At 35.5% G+C, this 14,840-nt stretch overlaps 2 protein-coding genes across 2 annotated transcripts; one reads left to right on the top strand and one right to left on the bottom strand.

The window, feature by feature from the left end:
• Window positions 1-6,334: 6,334 nt before the first annotated feature.
• On the bottom strand, window positions 6,335-7,441 carry LOC142177282 (uncharacterized). Its single transcript, XM_075245754.1, has 2 exons — window positions 6,997-7,441; window positions 6,335-6,930 (listed from the first exon to the last, which is right to left on the bottom strand). The coding sequence occupies exons 1-2, from the start codon at window positions 7,439-7,441 to the stop codon at window positions 6,335-6,337; spliced, it is 1,041 nt and encodes a 346-aa protein (XP_075101855.1).
• A 1,555-nt stretch (window positions 7,442-8,996) lies between these two features.
• LOC107785170 (cell division control protein 2 homolog A) lies at window positions 8,997-14,389 on the top strand (the record flags this gene model as incomplete). Its single annotated transcript, NM_001325396.1, is given in 14 exon segments — window positions 8,997-9,080; window positions 9,867-9,898; window positions 9,983-10,167; window positions 11,404-11,475; window positions 11,477-11,487; window positions 11,490-11,524; window positions 11,790-11,963; window positions 12,366-12,496; window positions 12,498-12,517; window positions 12,519-12,525; window positions 12,528-12,530; window positions 13,079-13,166; window positions 13,261-13,314; window positions 13,959-14,389. Coding segments are annotated over 13 exon segments (879 nt in total). The 3' UTR covers window positions 14,049-14,389.
• Between the last annotated feature and the right edge of the window lie 451 nt (window positions 14,390-14,840).

Raw genomic sequence — 14,840 nt, 5'->3', positions numbered from 1 at the left:
TCACATGGATCACATCCATCCATGTCACAGCCACTCGGGTCACAACCACTCGGCTCACAGCCATCAGTATCACATCCACTTGGGTCGCATCCAGCTATGTCGCAGTCACAGGGATCGCAACCATCTTCATCATCGACTCCATCTATTGCAGGCCTTCATCTGCTAGGCAGTAGCTCTGACTTGCCTACACCGTATTCACATGCCTCTGATACACATGCTTCGGATGGTGATGATGAGGTAGTGCATTATGATCTATATGGCAGGATCATCATAATCCCTGAGGGTGATGGGTAAGTGTTATTCATTATTTTTGCATCTATTGATTTGTAACATTTTTACTAAGATATTAATGTATTTTTATTGTTAAATTGCAGGTTCGGGCCGGGTAATAAGACTACGAAGATAATCACCAATGCCATCAGAAAGCTTTATGATGGCCCTTATGCGACTTGGACTGATTGCCCATTCTCGCTGAAGAAGCAAATTTTCAATCAATTTAAGGTATAAATATTCTTTTAAACAGTTTAATAATTTATATTTATGATGTTTCCATCTAATATTTAACTTTTGAAATATAGATCAAGTATGTATGGGAAGACCGCTATAGCGCGAAAGTGGTTGCAAATTTTCATCATAAAGCTCGTAAGGTTTTGTGAGAGGATCTGCCAACATCTAATTAGTTGGAAGATATTCAACAGAAATTTTACCTTTCTTCACAAGACTTCTCACATGATTGTATCTCATTGCAATATGCTTGCTATTGCCAGACATCCTCTCATTCTTTGTATTGTGAATTGCAGCTTGATTATCACAATATAAAGTAATAGGTCCTTTAACAATATTAATAAATGGTATGCACTTCATGAATCTCCTAATCCATAGAATATGTCTGCTAGCAAGAGACATAGATATAAATTCAGATTCCATAGACGATAGATTGTTTCTTAGAGGACCAAGCCATTATATCTCCTCCTACAGTGAGTAACCAGCCACTAGTAGACGTAGAGTTGCTTCTATCGGAAGCCCAGTTGACATCACTGCAACATTCCAGAACAGAAGAAGTACACTTATAATGTAAACCATAGTTTAATGTATGCTTCAAATATCTCATTAATTTGCTAATAGCTTTCCAATTCTCATGACTAGGATTGCTAGTAAATCTACTCAACATACCAACAACACATGCATTGTCTGGTCTAGTACTATTCATCACATACATTAAACTATCAATTATTTTAGCATACTCTCCTTGATTAATAGGTTCATCGGCGTTAGGCGTTAAATTGATATGAGGATCAATAGGAGTTTTACTAGGTTTACAATCTACAAAATTAAATTTTTTAAGCAATTTTTCAATATAATGTGACTGTGTAAGAATAAATTCTTTTTCTTTTCTAATTACTCTAATACCTAATATCACATCTACAGAACTTAAATCTTTGATATCAAAGATTTGCATAAGAAATTTTTTGGTTTCATTAACATATGCTATGTTAGAACCAAATATAAGTAAATCGTCAACATATAAAGTAATAAGAACTTTATGATCGTCATTGCATTTATAAAAAAAACACAATTTTCTGCTTTACTACATTTAAAGCCAATAGATCTTATCTCCTTTTTAAATTTTCCATACCATTGTCTAGGTGCTTGTTTAAGACCATATAAAAATTTGTTGAGTTTACATACCTTGTGTTTTTCTTCACTCACGACATAACCTTCAGGTTGTTGAATGTAAATTTCGTCATGTAACTCACCATTGAAAAATGTTGTTTTGACATCCATATGATGTACTTCCAAATTATACATGGAAGCAGTAGCAAACATGACTCTAATAGTAGTAATGTTAGTAACCGGAGAAAATGTTTCAAAGTAGTCAAAACCTTCTTTCTGGCTATAACCTTTTGCTACTAATCTTCCTTTATATCTATCTATACTTCCATCAGCTTTAAGTTTCTTCTTCAGAACCCATTTGTAACCAATAATCATAGTATTAGGAGGAAGTTCTGCCAAAGTCCATGTATTATTATCATGAATAGATTTAATTTCATCATCCATAGCCTTTTTCCAAAGATTAGCATCGGGTAGTGACATAGCTTCTTGATAGGTTCTAGGATCCTCTTCTATTGAATATGTAAACATTCTAGGACCTAGATCTTTTTCTATCCTACGTCTCTTACTGCTCCTTACCTCAATAGATTCAGAACTAATTGTATTTGCATGTGTGCTAGGAGAAGAGTACCTTACAGGTACGGGTAAAGAAGTAGAAGCTACATCATCTCTTGTTTGAACATATGTTTCTAATTCATTTGACAAATCTTTCTCTAGTTCTAATGAATTAGCAACTTTAATAGTTAAATGCTCAAAATAAATAGCATGAACAGATTCAAACACATTGTTAGTATGCAAATTAAGAAATCTAGATGCCTTACTATGAATGGAATAGCCCAAGAAAATAGATTTAATTGCCTTGCTACCTAACTTGGGTCTTTTTAGTGTTGCATCTAATGCATATGCAATGCATCCCCAAACTTTAAAATAACTTATATTTGATTTTCTATTTATAAGCAACTCATAAGGTGATTTATCTTGTCCTTTTTGCAAAATTCTATTAGTTATATGACATGCAGTATATAGAGCTTCACCCCAAAAACTGTAAGGCAACTTAGAATGTAGAAGCATTGCACTAACCATCTCTAAAAGTGTCCTATTTTTCCTTTCGGCAACTCCATTTTTGTGGAGGAGAGTTGGGAGCAGAAAATTCTCTTACTATTCCATGTTGTTCACAAAATAAAATAAATTGGGTAGAAAGAAATTATCCACCTGTATCTGATCTTATCCTTTTAATTTTCTTATTAGTCTTATTTTCTATTTCTTCTTTAAAGATTTTAAATTTTTCAAAAGTCTCATCTTTCGTTTTAAGCAAATAAATATATGTATATTTTGAAAATCGTCAATAAAAGTCATAAAATATCTTTTACCCCTCTAGTCAAATGATCTTTATTGTCGCATAAATCAGTGTGCACAAATTCTAAAAGAGATGTCGTTTTAAAAACCGATTTAAAAGGTGACTTAGTGATTTTTGCTTGTGTACAACATTCGCAGTTATTGGTAGTATAAATATGTGAAGATTTAGGAAAATAATTGTCACGATCCGAAATTTCTCACCGACGGGACCGTGATGGCGCCTAACATTTCACTTGTTAGGCAAGTCAACGTTAGAGAATCATTAAACCAATTCCTTATTCCCATTCAGTAATTAATAATAATTAACTAAGATAAAATATAATAAGTGCGGAATATCATAAAACTGTATTAATTACTACCACCCGGATCTTGAGTCACAATTCACGAGCATTCTAGAATTTGCTACAAGTAATAGTCTGTAAACACCGACAACTGTTTGAATGAAAAAAACAGTAGAACATAAAAGATAGACTGGCACTTCAAGGTCTGTGAACGCCGACAGATCTACCTTGAGTCTCTGGACAGCGGACCAATAGCAAAATCTCGATCAACCCGAGCCGGTATCAAAATCTGCACAGAAAGTGCAGAGTGCAGTATCAGTACAACCGACCCCATGTACTGGTAAGTGTCGATCCTAACCTCGACGAAATAGTGACGAGGCTAAGGCAAGGCACCTACAAATCAACCTGTACAATTTAACAGTGTATATACAAATAACAGGAATGAAAAACTAAACAAGAATTTTCGGGAGGGGAACATACTGAGGGGAATACAAAATAAAGAACTACAACAGAATGATCGCCGGAGCAGTCAATATACCATGAATCAACAGGAATAGTGAATATAATAAGGAAAAATACACGGCATCATCCTTCGTGCTTTTACTCTCAATCTCACCATAAAATTAATAGAAACGGCACGGCATCACCCTTTGTGAATTAACTCTCATATCATGGCACAACATCATCCTTCGTGCATTAACACTCATAATGTGGCACAGCATCACCCTTCGTGCATTAACACTCACAATATGGTACGACATCACCCTTCGTGCATTAACACTCACAATATAGCACGACATCACCCTTCGTGCATTAACACTCACAATATGGCACGGCATCACCCTTCATGCATTAGCACTCACAATATGGCACGGCATCACCCTTCGTGCATTAACACTCTCCCTTACAATAATGCAATGCATAAATAACAACATGGAGATAGACTAACAAGTACAAACTTTAGTTTAACATTTGGTTCCATAATATCAATCTCAACTTGAAATAAAAAAAACTCAATTATCACCAGAAAGTTCGTAAACATAATAAGAACGATAAATTGAACAACACTAGTATAACACGTAGCAATTAGGCATAGGAATGAGACAATACAAGAAAAATAGAGAAACATAAAAAACAGGTACTCGTCACCTCACATATACGCCGCTCACATGAATTTCACTTAGCAAGTAATCTAAGGTTCCGAATTCCCTCAAGTTAGGGTTAGACACAACACTTACCTCGCTCCGAAGGCCACTTAATTCTCAATCACAGCTTTTCCTTTGGGATTCACCTCCAAATCACTCGTATCTATTCAAAAATGACTCAATAATATCAAATACTGCTAAAGGAATCAATTATATTGCATAAATTAAATTTCTCAATTTTTTCTCCAAAAAGTCAAAAAATCGACCTCGGGCCCGCTTGGTCAAAATTCGAGGTTCGAACCCAAATTCATTTACCCATTCACCCCCGAGCCCGAATATATAATTGGTTTTGGAATCCGACCTCAAATTGAGGTCTAAATCCCCAAATTTCCGAAATTTCTAGTTTCTACCCTAACCCTTAATTCTACCATGAAAACTCTAGATTTTAGGTTGATAATTTAATAAATGTAATGGGTAATTGAAATAAAATGGTTTAGAATTACTTACCAATAATTTGGGGAAGAAATGACTCTTGAAAAATCACCTCTCACCGTTTGGATTTTGAGAAAATGAATTTTTTGGCAAAATTCCCGTTTTTTAGGATTCTGTTAAGTGTTGGGTGACAGTGTTCATCGCGTTCGCGAGAGCACTGTCGCGTTCGCGAAGGGTACTGGCTGCCAAGCCTTCGCGTTTGCGAGACCCAGCTCGCGTTCGCGATGGTTACTCTCCCCTGGCCTTCGCGTTCGCGAGGCATTTCTCGCGTTCGCGAAGGAACGGCTGACTCCCCCTCCCCAATGCCTAACACTACGCGTTCGCGATGGGCTTGTCGCGTTCGCGAAGGGTAACACCCCCATCGCTTCGCGTTCGCGACCAAGCCTTCGTGTTCGCGAATAAGAAATCCCTACCTCATCAGTTTACTCTTCGCGTTCGCAAGAGGACTTTCGCGAACGCGAAGGAGGATATGCCAGACATCAGAATTTGCAGAAAACCAGATTTTTCCCAAGTCCAAAACATCCTGTGGCCTATCCGAAACTCACCCGAGCCCTCGGGGCTCCAAACCAAATATGCATATAAGTCTAAAAATATCGTACGAACTTGCTCGCGTGACCAAATCGCCAAAATAACACCTAGAACTACGAATTTAGCACCAAATCAAATGAAATTCTCAAGAACACTTTAAAAATTCTATTTTCTCAACTGGACGTCCGAATCATGTCAAATCAACTCCGTTTCTCACCAAATTTCACAGACAGGTCTTAAATATCATAATAAACCTGTGCCGAGCTCCGAAACTAAAATACGGACCCGATACTAAAAATGCCAAATTTCAATCAATTCTTAAAAACAAATAATTTTCAAACTTTTAATTTTCATCAAAAATTCATAACTCAAGTTAGGGACCTCCGAATTCGATTCCGGACATACGCCCAGGTCCCATAATTCGATACGAACCTACCGGGATCGTCAAAGCACATATTCGGGCCCGTTTACCAAAAATATTGACCGAAATCAACTAAAATTAACTTTTAAGGCATAAATTCTTATTTTCATCAAATTTCAACATAAAAGTTTTCCGGAAACATGTTCGGATTGCGTACGCAAATTGAGGAGGGTAAAAATAAGATTTTTAAGTCTTAAGAGCGCAGATTCGAGTTCTAAAATATAAAATGACTTTTTGGATCATCACAATAATCATATGAAATCATGCGATTTATTGCATTACTACCTATTTGACCTAATCTATAATGCCAAAAAACATTCACATCATCAACAATATAAGCAGAAGCACTTGAAACTTTATTCATGCTTAAAACATACATATTGTCTTTAGCATATCCTTTCCCAACAAATGATCCGTTCTTGGAAATAATAACTTTTTGGGAATCAAATGCTACTCTAAAACCATGATCATCAAGTTTTTTAATAGAAACAAGACTCTTCCTAATTCCAGGAATGTGATGAACATTCTTGAGGGTGCGGAAGCTGCATAGTGCCAATTCCCATAACAGCACAAGTGGCGGAGTTGCCCATGTAAACCGTTTTCTCATCCTTTACATCTTCATATGTTTTGAAACCACTTTTGAATGGAGTGATATGGCAAGTTGCTCCAGAATCTAACCACCATTCTTCATTGCTATGCATCATAAGAATTTCAGTAAGAACATCAACCATTTCTTCTTCTTGCTCCATGACATTGGCTTCTTCTTTCTTACCTTTCTTACCTTTGCGAAATTTACAAACTCTAGCCAAATGTCCCATTTTACCACATACAAAGCAATGTCCTCTGTTCTTCTTACTAATACCATTCTTGGAATCAAATCTTTTTTTATAATCAGAAGTCTTGTTTCCATTGTGAAACTTGTTGACCTTGGTTTTAGCAGATTTGGAGGATGTGAAATTTTCAATATTATGCACTTTATCCTTTCCATTGTAAACAAGCAAATCTCTATTTCTAGCCTCATACTCAATTTGAATATGCTGAAGTAATTGATCCAAGTTTAGAGACGCCGTCTTGTGCTTTAATTTCATATGGTAATCTTTTCAAGAAGGAGGAAATTTACCAATAATATTAGAAACTTGAAAAGTCTCAGTAATTGGCTCACCCACATCAGCACATTGAGAGACAATTTTATTTAATTCATTTACTTGATCAATAACAGGTTTGGAATCATCCATCTTAAAATTAATATACTTGTTAATTAAGAAGGATCTATTTCCAGCATCTTCTATTACATACCTTCGCGAGATGGCAACCCACAACTCATATGCAGGGTAGCATTTGTGAAACACATTGAAGAGGGCATTACTCATTGCATTCGGGATCATTGAGCGGCACACAAAATCATCTTCAAGCCATTTTTGCTGTGAGTCCGAAAGCTGCCCATCTACTTTTCCGTCTTGAGGATATGAACAAGTCAAGACATAGTAGACTTTCGCAATCGTCAATTGATACATCATCTTCATACTCCAACGCTTGTAGTTCATCCCGTTGAACTTTTCAAGCCTCGCCACATCTTGAAATTGTTTGCCCGACAAAGAAGAGTCCATTGAATCAGAATATTACTATCCTAAAATTGTTATATAAATATATTGAAAATAAACCAATGGAGTAAACTCAAGCAAGACAATCTAATAAGAAATCTGAAACGAGTAGACAAGGCGTTTTCAGGAAACTATCTTTAGGATAGTAATTTACCCCACACAGCGCAAATGGTTAAAGGAAAATCTATCCCTAGGATACAATGCCTACTCTAGAAATCAAAATCGCACTCTTCGATTTCCCAACCACAAGAACTCAACCCAAAAGAATGAAGGATTTGGAAAAAAGTAATTAACGAAGATTTGATGTATATAAATAGATCTAATAATAGACAGAGAGATGTTGTATATAAGATTGCTTAGAAGTTGTTTAAGACTTCTATAGAATACCCTTTATATAGACAAGGTTTATGACCTTTGCCAATGGGTGCTTTATTTAAATTTAAACATGCAATTAACTAAGAGTTAGTTACTCATAGAAAAACACTTTAGTTAGTTTCACAGAAGGCAACGGTTGAATTCAAATTTAAGATAGAATTCTTTTATTTTTTATATGCAACATAAAAAAAAATTAACTTTTGGATAATTTTTGGTTATAACAATTAAAAAATATAAAACATCAAATGTTATTATAGGTGTATAACAATCATTCACTATAAAAGTCAAAAAATATCGGAACAAACGAGACTGTTATAGAGAGGGTTGAATATATCTTTTAAACCTAATTAACAATGTCGAAACAATTTTCCCCAACCATAATGACTTTGTACAAGAAAAACTTATAATCCTCTTAATTAACGTGGCATTCATTTTAAATGCAGTAAGTTTAGATGTTCACACAATTTACTCGTTTTTCCAGGAGCACGCTTGCTTTATAAGGCGTACAATGGTAGAAGTAGCTATTTTCCCCCCTCAAATGGGCAAAAAAAAAAATTGTTATCAGGAAGTGTTTTTTATATTTTAATTAATTTTTCCTTTAGGTATTCAGTATTTCAAATTTAATGACTCTATTAATCCGGATTCGTGTTCGATAGGTCTACTAAAGGGGATAAATAACTTCCGACCAAGATAAATGGATAGTTTTTCTTTTTCTTTTTTCAAATTATAACTCGAGACCGCCGTTTAAAGGTAAAATGATTAAACTATTTCACCATGCTCCTTAATGGTAGCTAGATTTGAGGATCCACTATTATAAAAGAAAAAGTTAAAATTCATTTTAGGCATGAATCTAAACACCACTAGGCAACCACGAGAATAAAATATTTTAAGATTAACTGTTTAGAGCTCTACAAGGATCTTTTATTACTATTATAATCTTTTAGACCTCGAACAATTATCTCAATTTGTAATACTATTTTCTCAATTATCATATTACTATTATATTGATCATTGTTATAACTAGTAATATTCATATCAGTTTCTTTAGAATCTCAAAAACAAAACAAAGAAATTACATTATTAAAAAGGAAAGAAGGGAAAATAAAAAAGCAATGAAATAGTGAAATGCATTTTGGCCCTCTATGCAAATAGAAGCAAAAGAAGAGTATTGACTGTAGTCCAAACATTTTGGTACAAGTACGCCGACACTTGCCCGTCGCCTCCTCCTCCGCTTCAAGACGGCGATTTCGTCCTCTTTATCCGACCAAAGGTGACTCCACATTCCCCAATCCCTTTCTCATTTCTACTTACGATGGCGACACACAACTTCACCATACTATACATATGACTTACTGCCATTTTTGTTTCGTCATTTTTGTATGTAAATTGTAAATCAACAGATTTGAAGCTTTATTAGATTTTATCTACTGATTACCGCGAAATTTGAATAATGTAGCATTTTTATATCTAATACATTTGCCGTTTTTCTCAATTATCTGTTTGCGGTTTATTATATGCTTTGAGTTGGTTAATGTGTTGATTGAATTGGAGATCTCTGATGTAGTGATGTTTAACAGTGTGGTGTTTGTAATATAAGCGAGATTAGTATATTAGTTGCTTCAATTGAAATTGCGGACTAGCCATTCTTATCGGACGAGCATTTAAACCAACTGAAATTGATTTTCCCTAATTAATTTTATTTTTATTATTAATTACTAATATTTTCTAAGTTTGAAGTTGCAATGTAGTACGGAGAAAACATTTTGACTATTTCAGTAACCGAACACTAAAATTTCAGAGTAAAGCCTTTTCTGTCATGCCAAACACACTTTTATGATATTTTCTCGTCGTAGTCAGACTCTTAAGTGCGAAAATTGCAATTAAATAACTTGCTCGGGTCTGCATTGAAGTGAAAATGTGCTTAATATGTCACTTCATACTTGATAGTCGAATATATACCATATTTTGGATTAGCTTTTCGATTGTATGGCTTGATTTGCTTACTACTTTGCTGTCTGAAAATCGCTGCGTTTTTTTGTTTTTCGTTCCTTTTCAGGGAGTTCATTGAGTTTGACCTAGATGGACCAGGTAAAGGAGTTGTGGTTTGTATCTTTAGTCGCTTTTGGGTTTAGGATCACTCTTATTTTTTAGTGATTTTGAGGCTAATTTCAGTATGAAAAAGTTGAGAAGATTGGGGAAGGAACATACGGTGTAGTGTACAAGGCTCGTGATCGTGTAACTAATGAAACAATTGCGCTGAAGAAAATAAGGCTGGAGCAGGAAGATGAGGGAGTACCAAGCACAGCTATTAGAGAAATCTCTCTCTTGAAAGAGATGCAGCATGCTAATATTGTGAGGTATAATCTAGTGATATTACTATGTGATTTCATATTGCGATTTCGATGAGAGTGTATTTGGGCTGTACTTAGGTTTCTTGTGATTATGCTATCGATGTGATGTTGGTTACATTTGAGCTTTGGTATGCTCCTCTATTAAAATCATTGCTAGGTCTTCACTATTCTAATTTTCTTTATAGAGTGAATTTGGATTTGCTTTCTGTGACTCTGTGCTTGATGCTGTTCCTTTTACCGGCTTCTTTCACTTTATGAAAACTTCTTTTAAATACCAATCTTATGTGAATGCTGCAACAAGGAGTCCTCTGATGAAGAGAATCCGATGCATCTTACATTGGGTCGTTGGGACAGGATCTAGCAGTAGAAACTTATTGCTTCAATATATCCTGGGGGAATCCTCATGGAATATATATTTTTTCTGCTAGTTTTACTACTATATCCAGCTTTTGTTCAAGTTTGATTGGGTTTGGTAACTTCTACTTCTTACTGGTTATACTCCAATTGTTTGTAGGCAACTTGTAGTACGGAAGGTAAAGCTATATGGCATTACTTGGATTCTTCAGTTGGAAATTTCAACAACTTATTTAGAAGTGAAATGCTGTAGAAGTTGCGCATGTATGGGTTAAAACCATATGTACACATTTTCAATTGTGCAATAACCAGTAACATATTTTGAAGGTAGAATGTTTAAAAAGCAAAGAAGTCCATCACTCAGCAGTCATTCCTGCATTAGCAGATAGGGAACTTTTAGGAATATTTAAGCTTTAGTTTCGTAATATTTCATATAACCTTAAGTTTCTATCAAATTGTATGTTAGCTAAGCTTTGTTTTTTAACTTTTTATTTATTTGTTAATTACTTTATCTGTTTTGTGGGTTTGGACATTTGACAACAGAAGATGATTTGGTCATTATACATATGAAAGGTTTAGAAACTGGTTGAAAGGTTCAGTAGTTGTCTGCATGATGATGAGAGATGAGGAAAAGAAAAACTAGAATGATGCTTGGACAGCCATTTCATTATTATTTTAACAACTGTAAGTGCAAAAGGGATTGGTCTCTTGTTTGGTTTGGCAGATTGAATTAGAAGAAATTAGAGATTAGAGGAGATTCACGGCATACATATCTGTACCTTCAGTGGCAATGTTAAAGCATCTTTTGTAACGTGAGAAAAACTGTTTCTCTAGTTTGTACCAGTATCTCCTACAAGTTCAAGAAAGTTCCTTTTTCTTATTGGTCAGGTTGCAGGATGTAGTGCACAGTGAGAAGCGATTATATCTAGTCTTTGAATATCTTGACTTGGACTTGAAGAAGCACATGGATTCATCTCCTGAATTCTCTGAGGATCCACGTCTGGTTAAAGTGAGTAAAATGTCTATGATACTTTGGAGGTTTGCTTTGTCACCATTTGATAGTTTTGTTGCTTCACCAGGAAGCTGGTCATAACTTGTATCTCTGTTTACAGTCTTACTTCAAGAGGGAGGGCGATGCCCTAAGCAGATATACTGAAAAATAAATCTTATCTGATTTGTTATTTGATAAATTGTGACTCAATTGGTTAAGGTTTATCAGTTTCACATGCTTCTTCTTTATGATCAGCAATGAAGTAATATTTCTGATTCTGCAGATGTTTTTGTATCAAATACTCCGTGGTATTGCCTATTGTCATTCTCATAGAGTTCTTCATCGAGATTTGAAGCCTCAAAACTTGCTGATAGATCGACGTACAAATGCTTTAAAGCTTGCAGACTTTGGATTGGCTAGAGCATTTGGTATTCCTGTCAGAACTTTCACTCATGAGGTACAGACATGTTTTTCACTGTCTAAAAGATTCATTGGACCTACTCTTATTGTATTACCTTGTCTGCTGTCTCATATTCCATTTCAAGCCTGACAAGAAAGTGGTTGACTATGAGCCGAAACTGGTGTCATGTCTGATATCTTTTTCAAGATTTTTTCCAATTTGTCTAACTGAACAAGTTCTTTCTCTATGGTGTATTGTTTAACCATTTCTAGCTTTAAGTTATTCTATTAGTTTAGTTGATAAATTCGAAGAGATTGTATTCCAAACTCTGTCCATCAATCGTCTAAAAAGTGGAGTCTGTATCTTTCATATTTCCTTCTCCAAGATCCAGAACCCATTTGAGGGTTTTATCCATATGTTGTTTTGATTGAATTTTGATGCTTGACTTCCTTCCTTCAGGTGGTGACATTGTGGTACAGGGCACCAGAAATACTGCTGGGATCGCGCCATTACTCTACTCCTGTTGATGTGTGGTCAGTTGGTTGCATATTTGCTGAGATGGTGACTCAGCGCCCTCTGTTTCCTGGTGACTTCCGAGATTGATGAACTTTTCAAGATTTTCAGGTGTTAATTTACACATCCGTCCTTTTGTGGATGCTTTATTACTGACAAAAAGAATGTAAATGGTGATACTTTGATGGTGAAAATGTTTTCATAATGTAAAATTTTGCTTCACCGTCATGACTTTTCCAAATCTATCATGCATCATAGTCCAAAATCTCTGACTAAATAAGGTAAAGTTGGTTATAAAAAAAAAAGGTTATTGGAACGGGATTTACTAAACAAAGTATGGTTTCAAGTTCTCTGTAACTTTAGTTTTAGCTGTCTGATCCTTCAGTGTGATCTTCATTTGTTCTGGCTGACGTGCAGTTTTATTTGTTAATTGATCTATCTTTTCTTACTGCTCTATGGGGTGTGGGAGGGTTTCAAAATTGGGTTTGTGCTATAGTTTGTCTTTCTTTTGTCTATAGGTTGGTGGCTATGATTTTTACTGAAATTTATCAATAATTTCAGTGAGCTTTCGCTTATAAGGAATTTCAATTTTTTGTTCCTTGTGCTCTACGTTATTAGATTTTTCCGTCTGTATGTTCTCTAATTTTCTCTATATGAAGAGTGATGGGTACTCCAAATGAGGATACATGGCCTGGAGTGACAACTCTGCCTGATTTTAAATCTGCCTTCCCAAAATGGCCTTCTAAGGTGATTTGTTTCTCTTTGTCTTTACTTGATTTCTGACCAGATTTCAAGAATCTCATTCTGTGAAGTACTTAATTGGATCACCTCATATTTGCAGGACCTGGCAACTATTGTCCCAAATCTTGATGGAGCAGGCCTTGATCTTCTTGATGTAAGTTTTACTAACTCACAAATGAAAGATACATCTTATGAGTACGAATATTACGTGAATTTTGAATGTATCTCCAGCATGTGTGCCTGATTCTTCATGAGAACTATTCTAGTTGAAATGTTCATTAAGTGGCCAGAACTAGCTGGTTGTTTGAACATCTAGCCTTGAAGTTGCAACATCCAGTTCGCATTTGAAGCACGTTGAACAATTCATAGCAGTAAGAATTTTGCCCAATAATATTTCTAAAAGGTAGGGGAAGTTCAAACTACTGCACTCATGTTTCCCTTTTTTTCTTTTTCCTTCTGAAGTTTGAACATGATGTTTATATACATGCTTCGGTGTCTTTAGTCTATGACCTTCACTACCCTCTAATCGTACGTCTCCTTTACTCTTTTCCGTTTTCCTTTTCTTCCATTTTTATTTGGATAACATGTATTGGAGAATGAGACAGTCGGGTTTCAGTTGTTTTATGTGTTTATCAACCATTTTCGTATAGCAAATTCGATGAGTTGTTTTTGTGCTAATCTTAGGCATGGACAATTAGTAGGTGTTTAAAATTATATAATATTTTATCCAGAGACTTCAGTTTATTATCAGAATCCCTTGTCCTGTGTTAATCATGTCTTCACTTATTATTCTTTCAGAAAATGCTCCGCTTGGATCCCAGCAAGAGAATCACTGCCAGGAATGCCCTTGAGCATGAGTACTTCAAGGATATTGGGTATGTTCCGTGAGTCTTTGCACCTTCATCCAGAATGCTACTGTAAATTTGGTATGTCATCTACAAGGTTTTGTTCTGGAGGATTTGTGTTATTTTTAGGGCCACCCCCCACCCCCATCCCCCTCAAGTTGTTATTCTTCCAATGTGATTCAATATATATTAAAGTGGTCTTGGCACAGCCCTCATGGATATTTGTTGTTCCAGCATCTGTGGTCACAATTCGTGTCCACATGTTGAACCATACTTTCCAGTGTAATATTTGTTTGTTATAGTTTGGGGTGCGGTACACTTGTCCAATCATACTTGTTTAGCACTGGATACTGTAATGTTAATTAGATTGGTTTTGGTGTGTCATTAGAAGTTTTGCATAGTTTTTACGTGGAGTTGAACAAAGTTTGAATGGATTATCTGACTCTTTTGTTACGCCAAAGTGTGTGATGATGCAGGCTGGTTTACCTGAAGTTCTGTTTTGAATATTACCTTTCAGTTTTCTTGGTCCCAAAATTCATGAAATCAAGAACATTCTCCTACTGCCTACGGCAATAGCTATCGCTGAGAGACTTTATGCAGTTAACTCAGGGCATATCAATATATAAAGATTCTCTGCGTACATTCTACCCTCCCCAGACCCCACTAGTAGGATTCTGAGTTTATAATTTCAATGTAAGCAAATAATTCAACAGTAGCAATGACCTAGGTGGGTCCTAGCAGAATAAGCATGTGGTCTAGACATGGTTTCTAGCATGAATCAAAGCTCAAAAGCTCTAGTACGTAGAGATTTCATGGTTCTAGATAAGATTAGGTA

This window comes from Nicotiana tabacum, chromosome 23 (genome assembly GCF_000715075.1).
Source record: "Nicotiana tabacum cultivar K326 chromosome 23, ASM71507v2, whole genome shotgun sequence".
Taxonomy (NCBI): Eukaryota; Viridiplantae; Streptophyta; class Magnoliopsida; order Solanales; family Solanaceae; genus Nicotiana; species Nicotiana tabacum.
The sequence above is the reverse complement of the archived record's forward strand: the minus strand, read 5'-3'. Positions and strand labels throughout refer to the sequence as shown.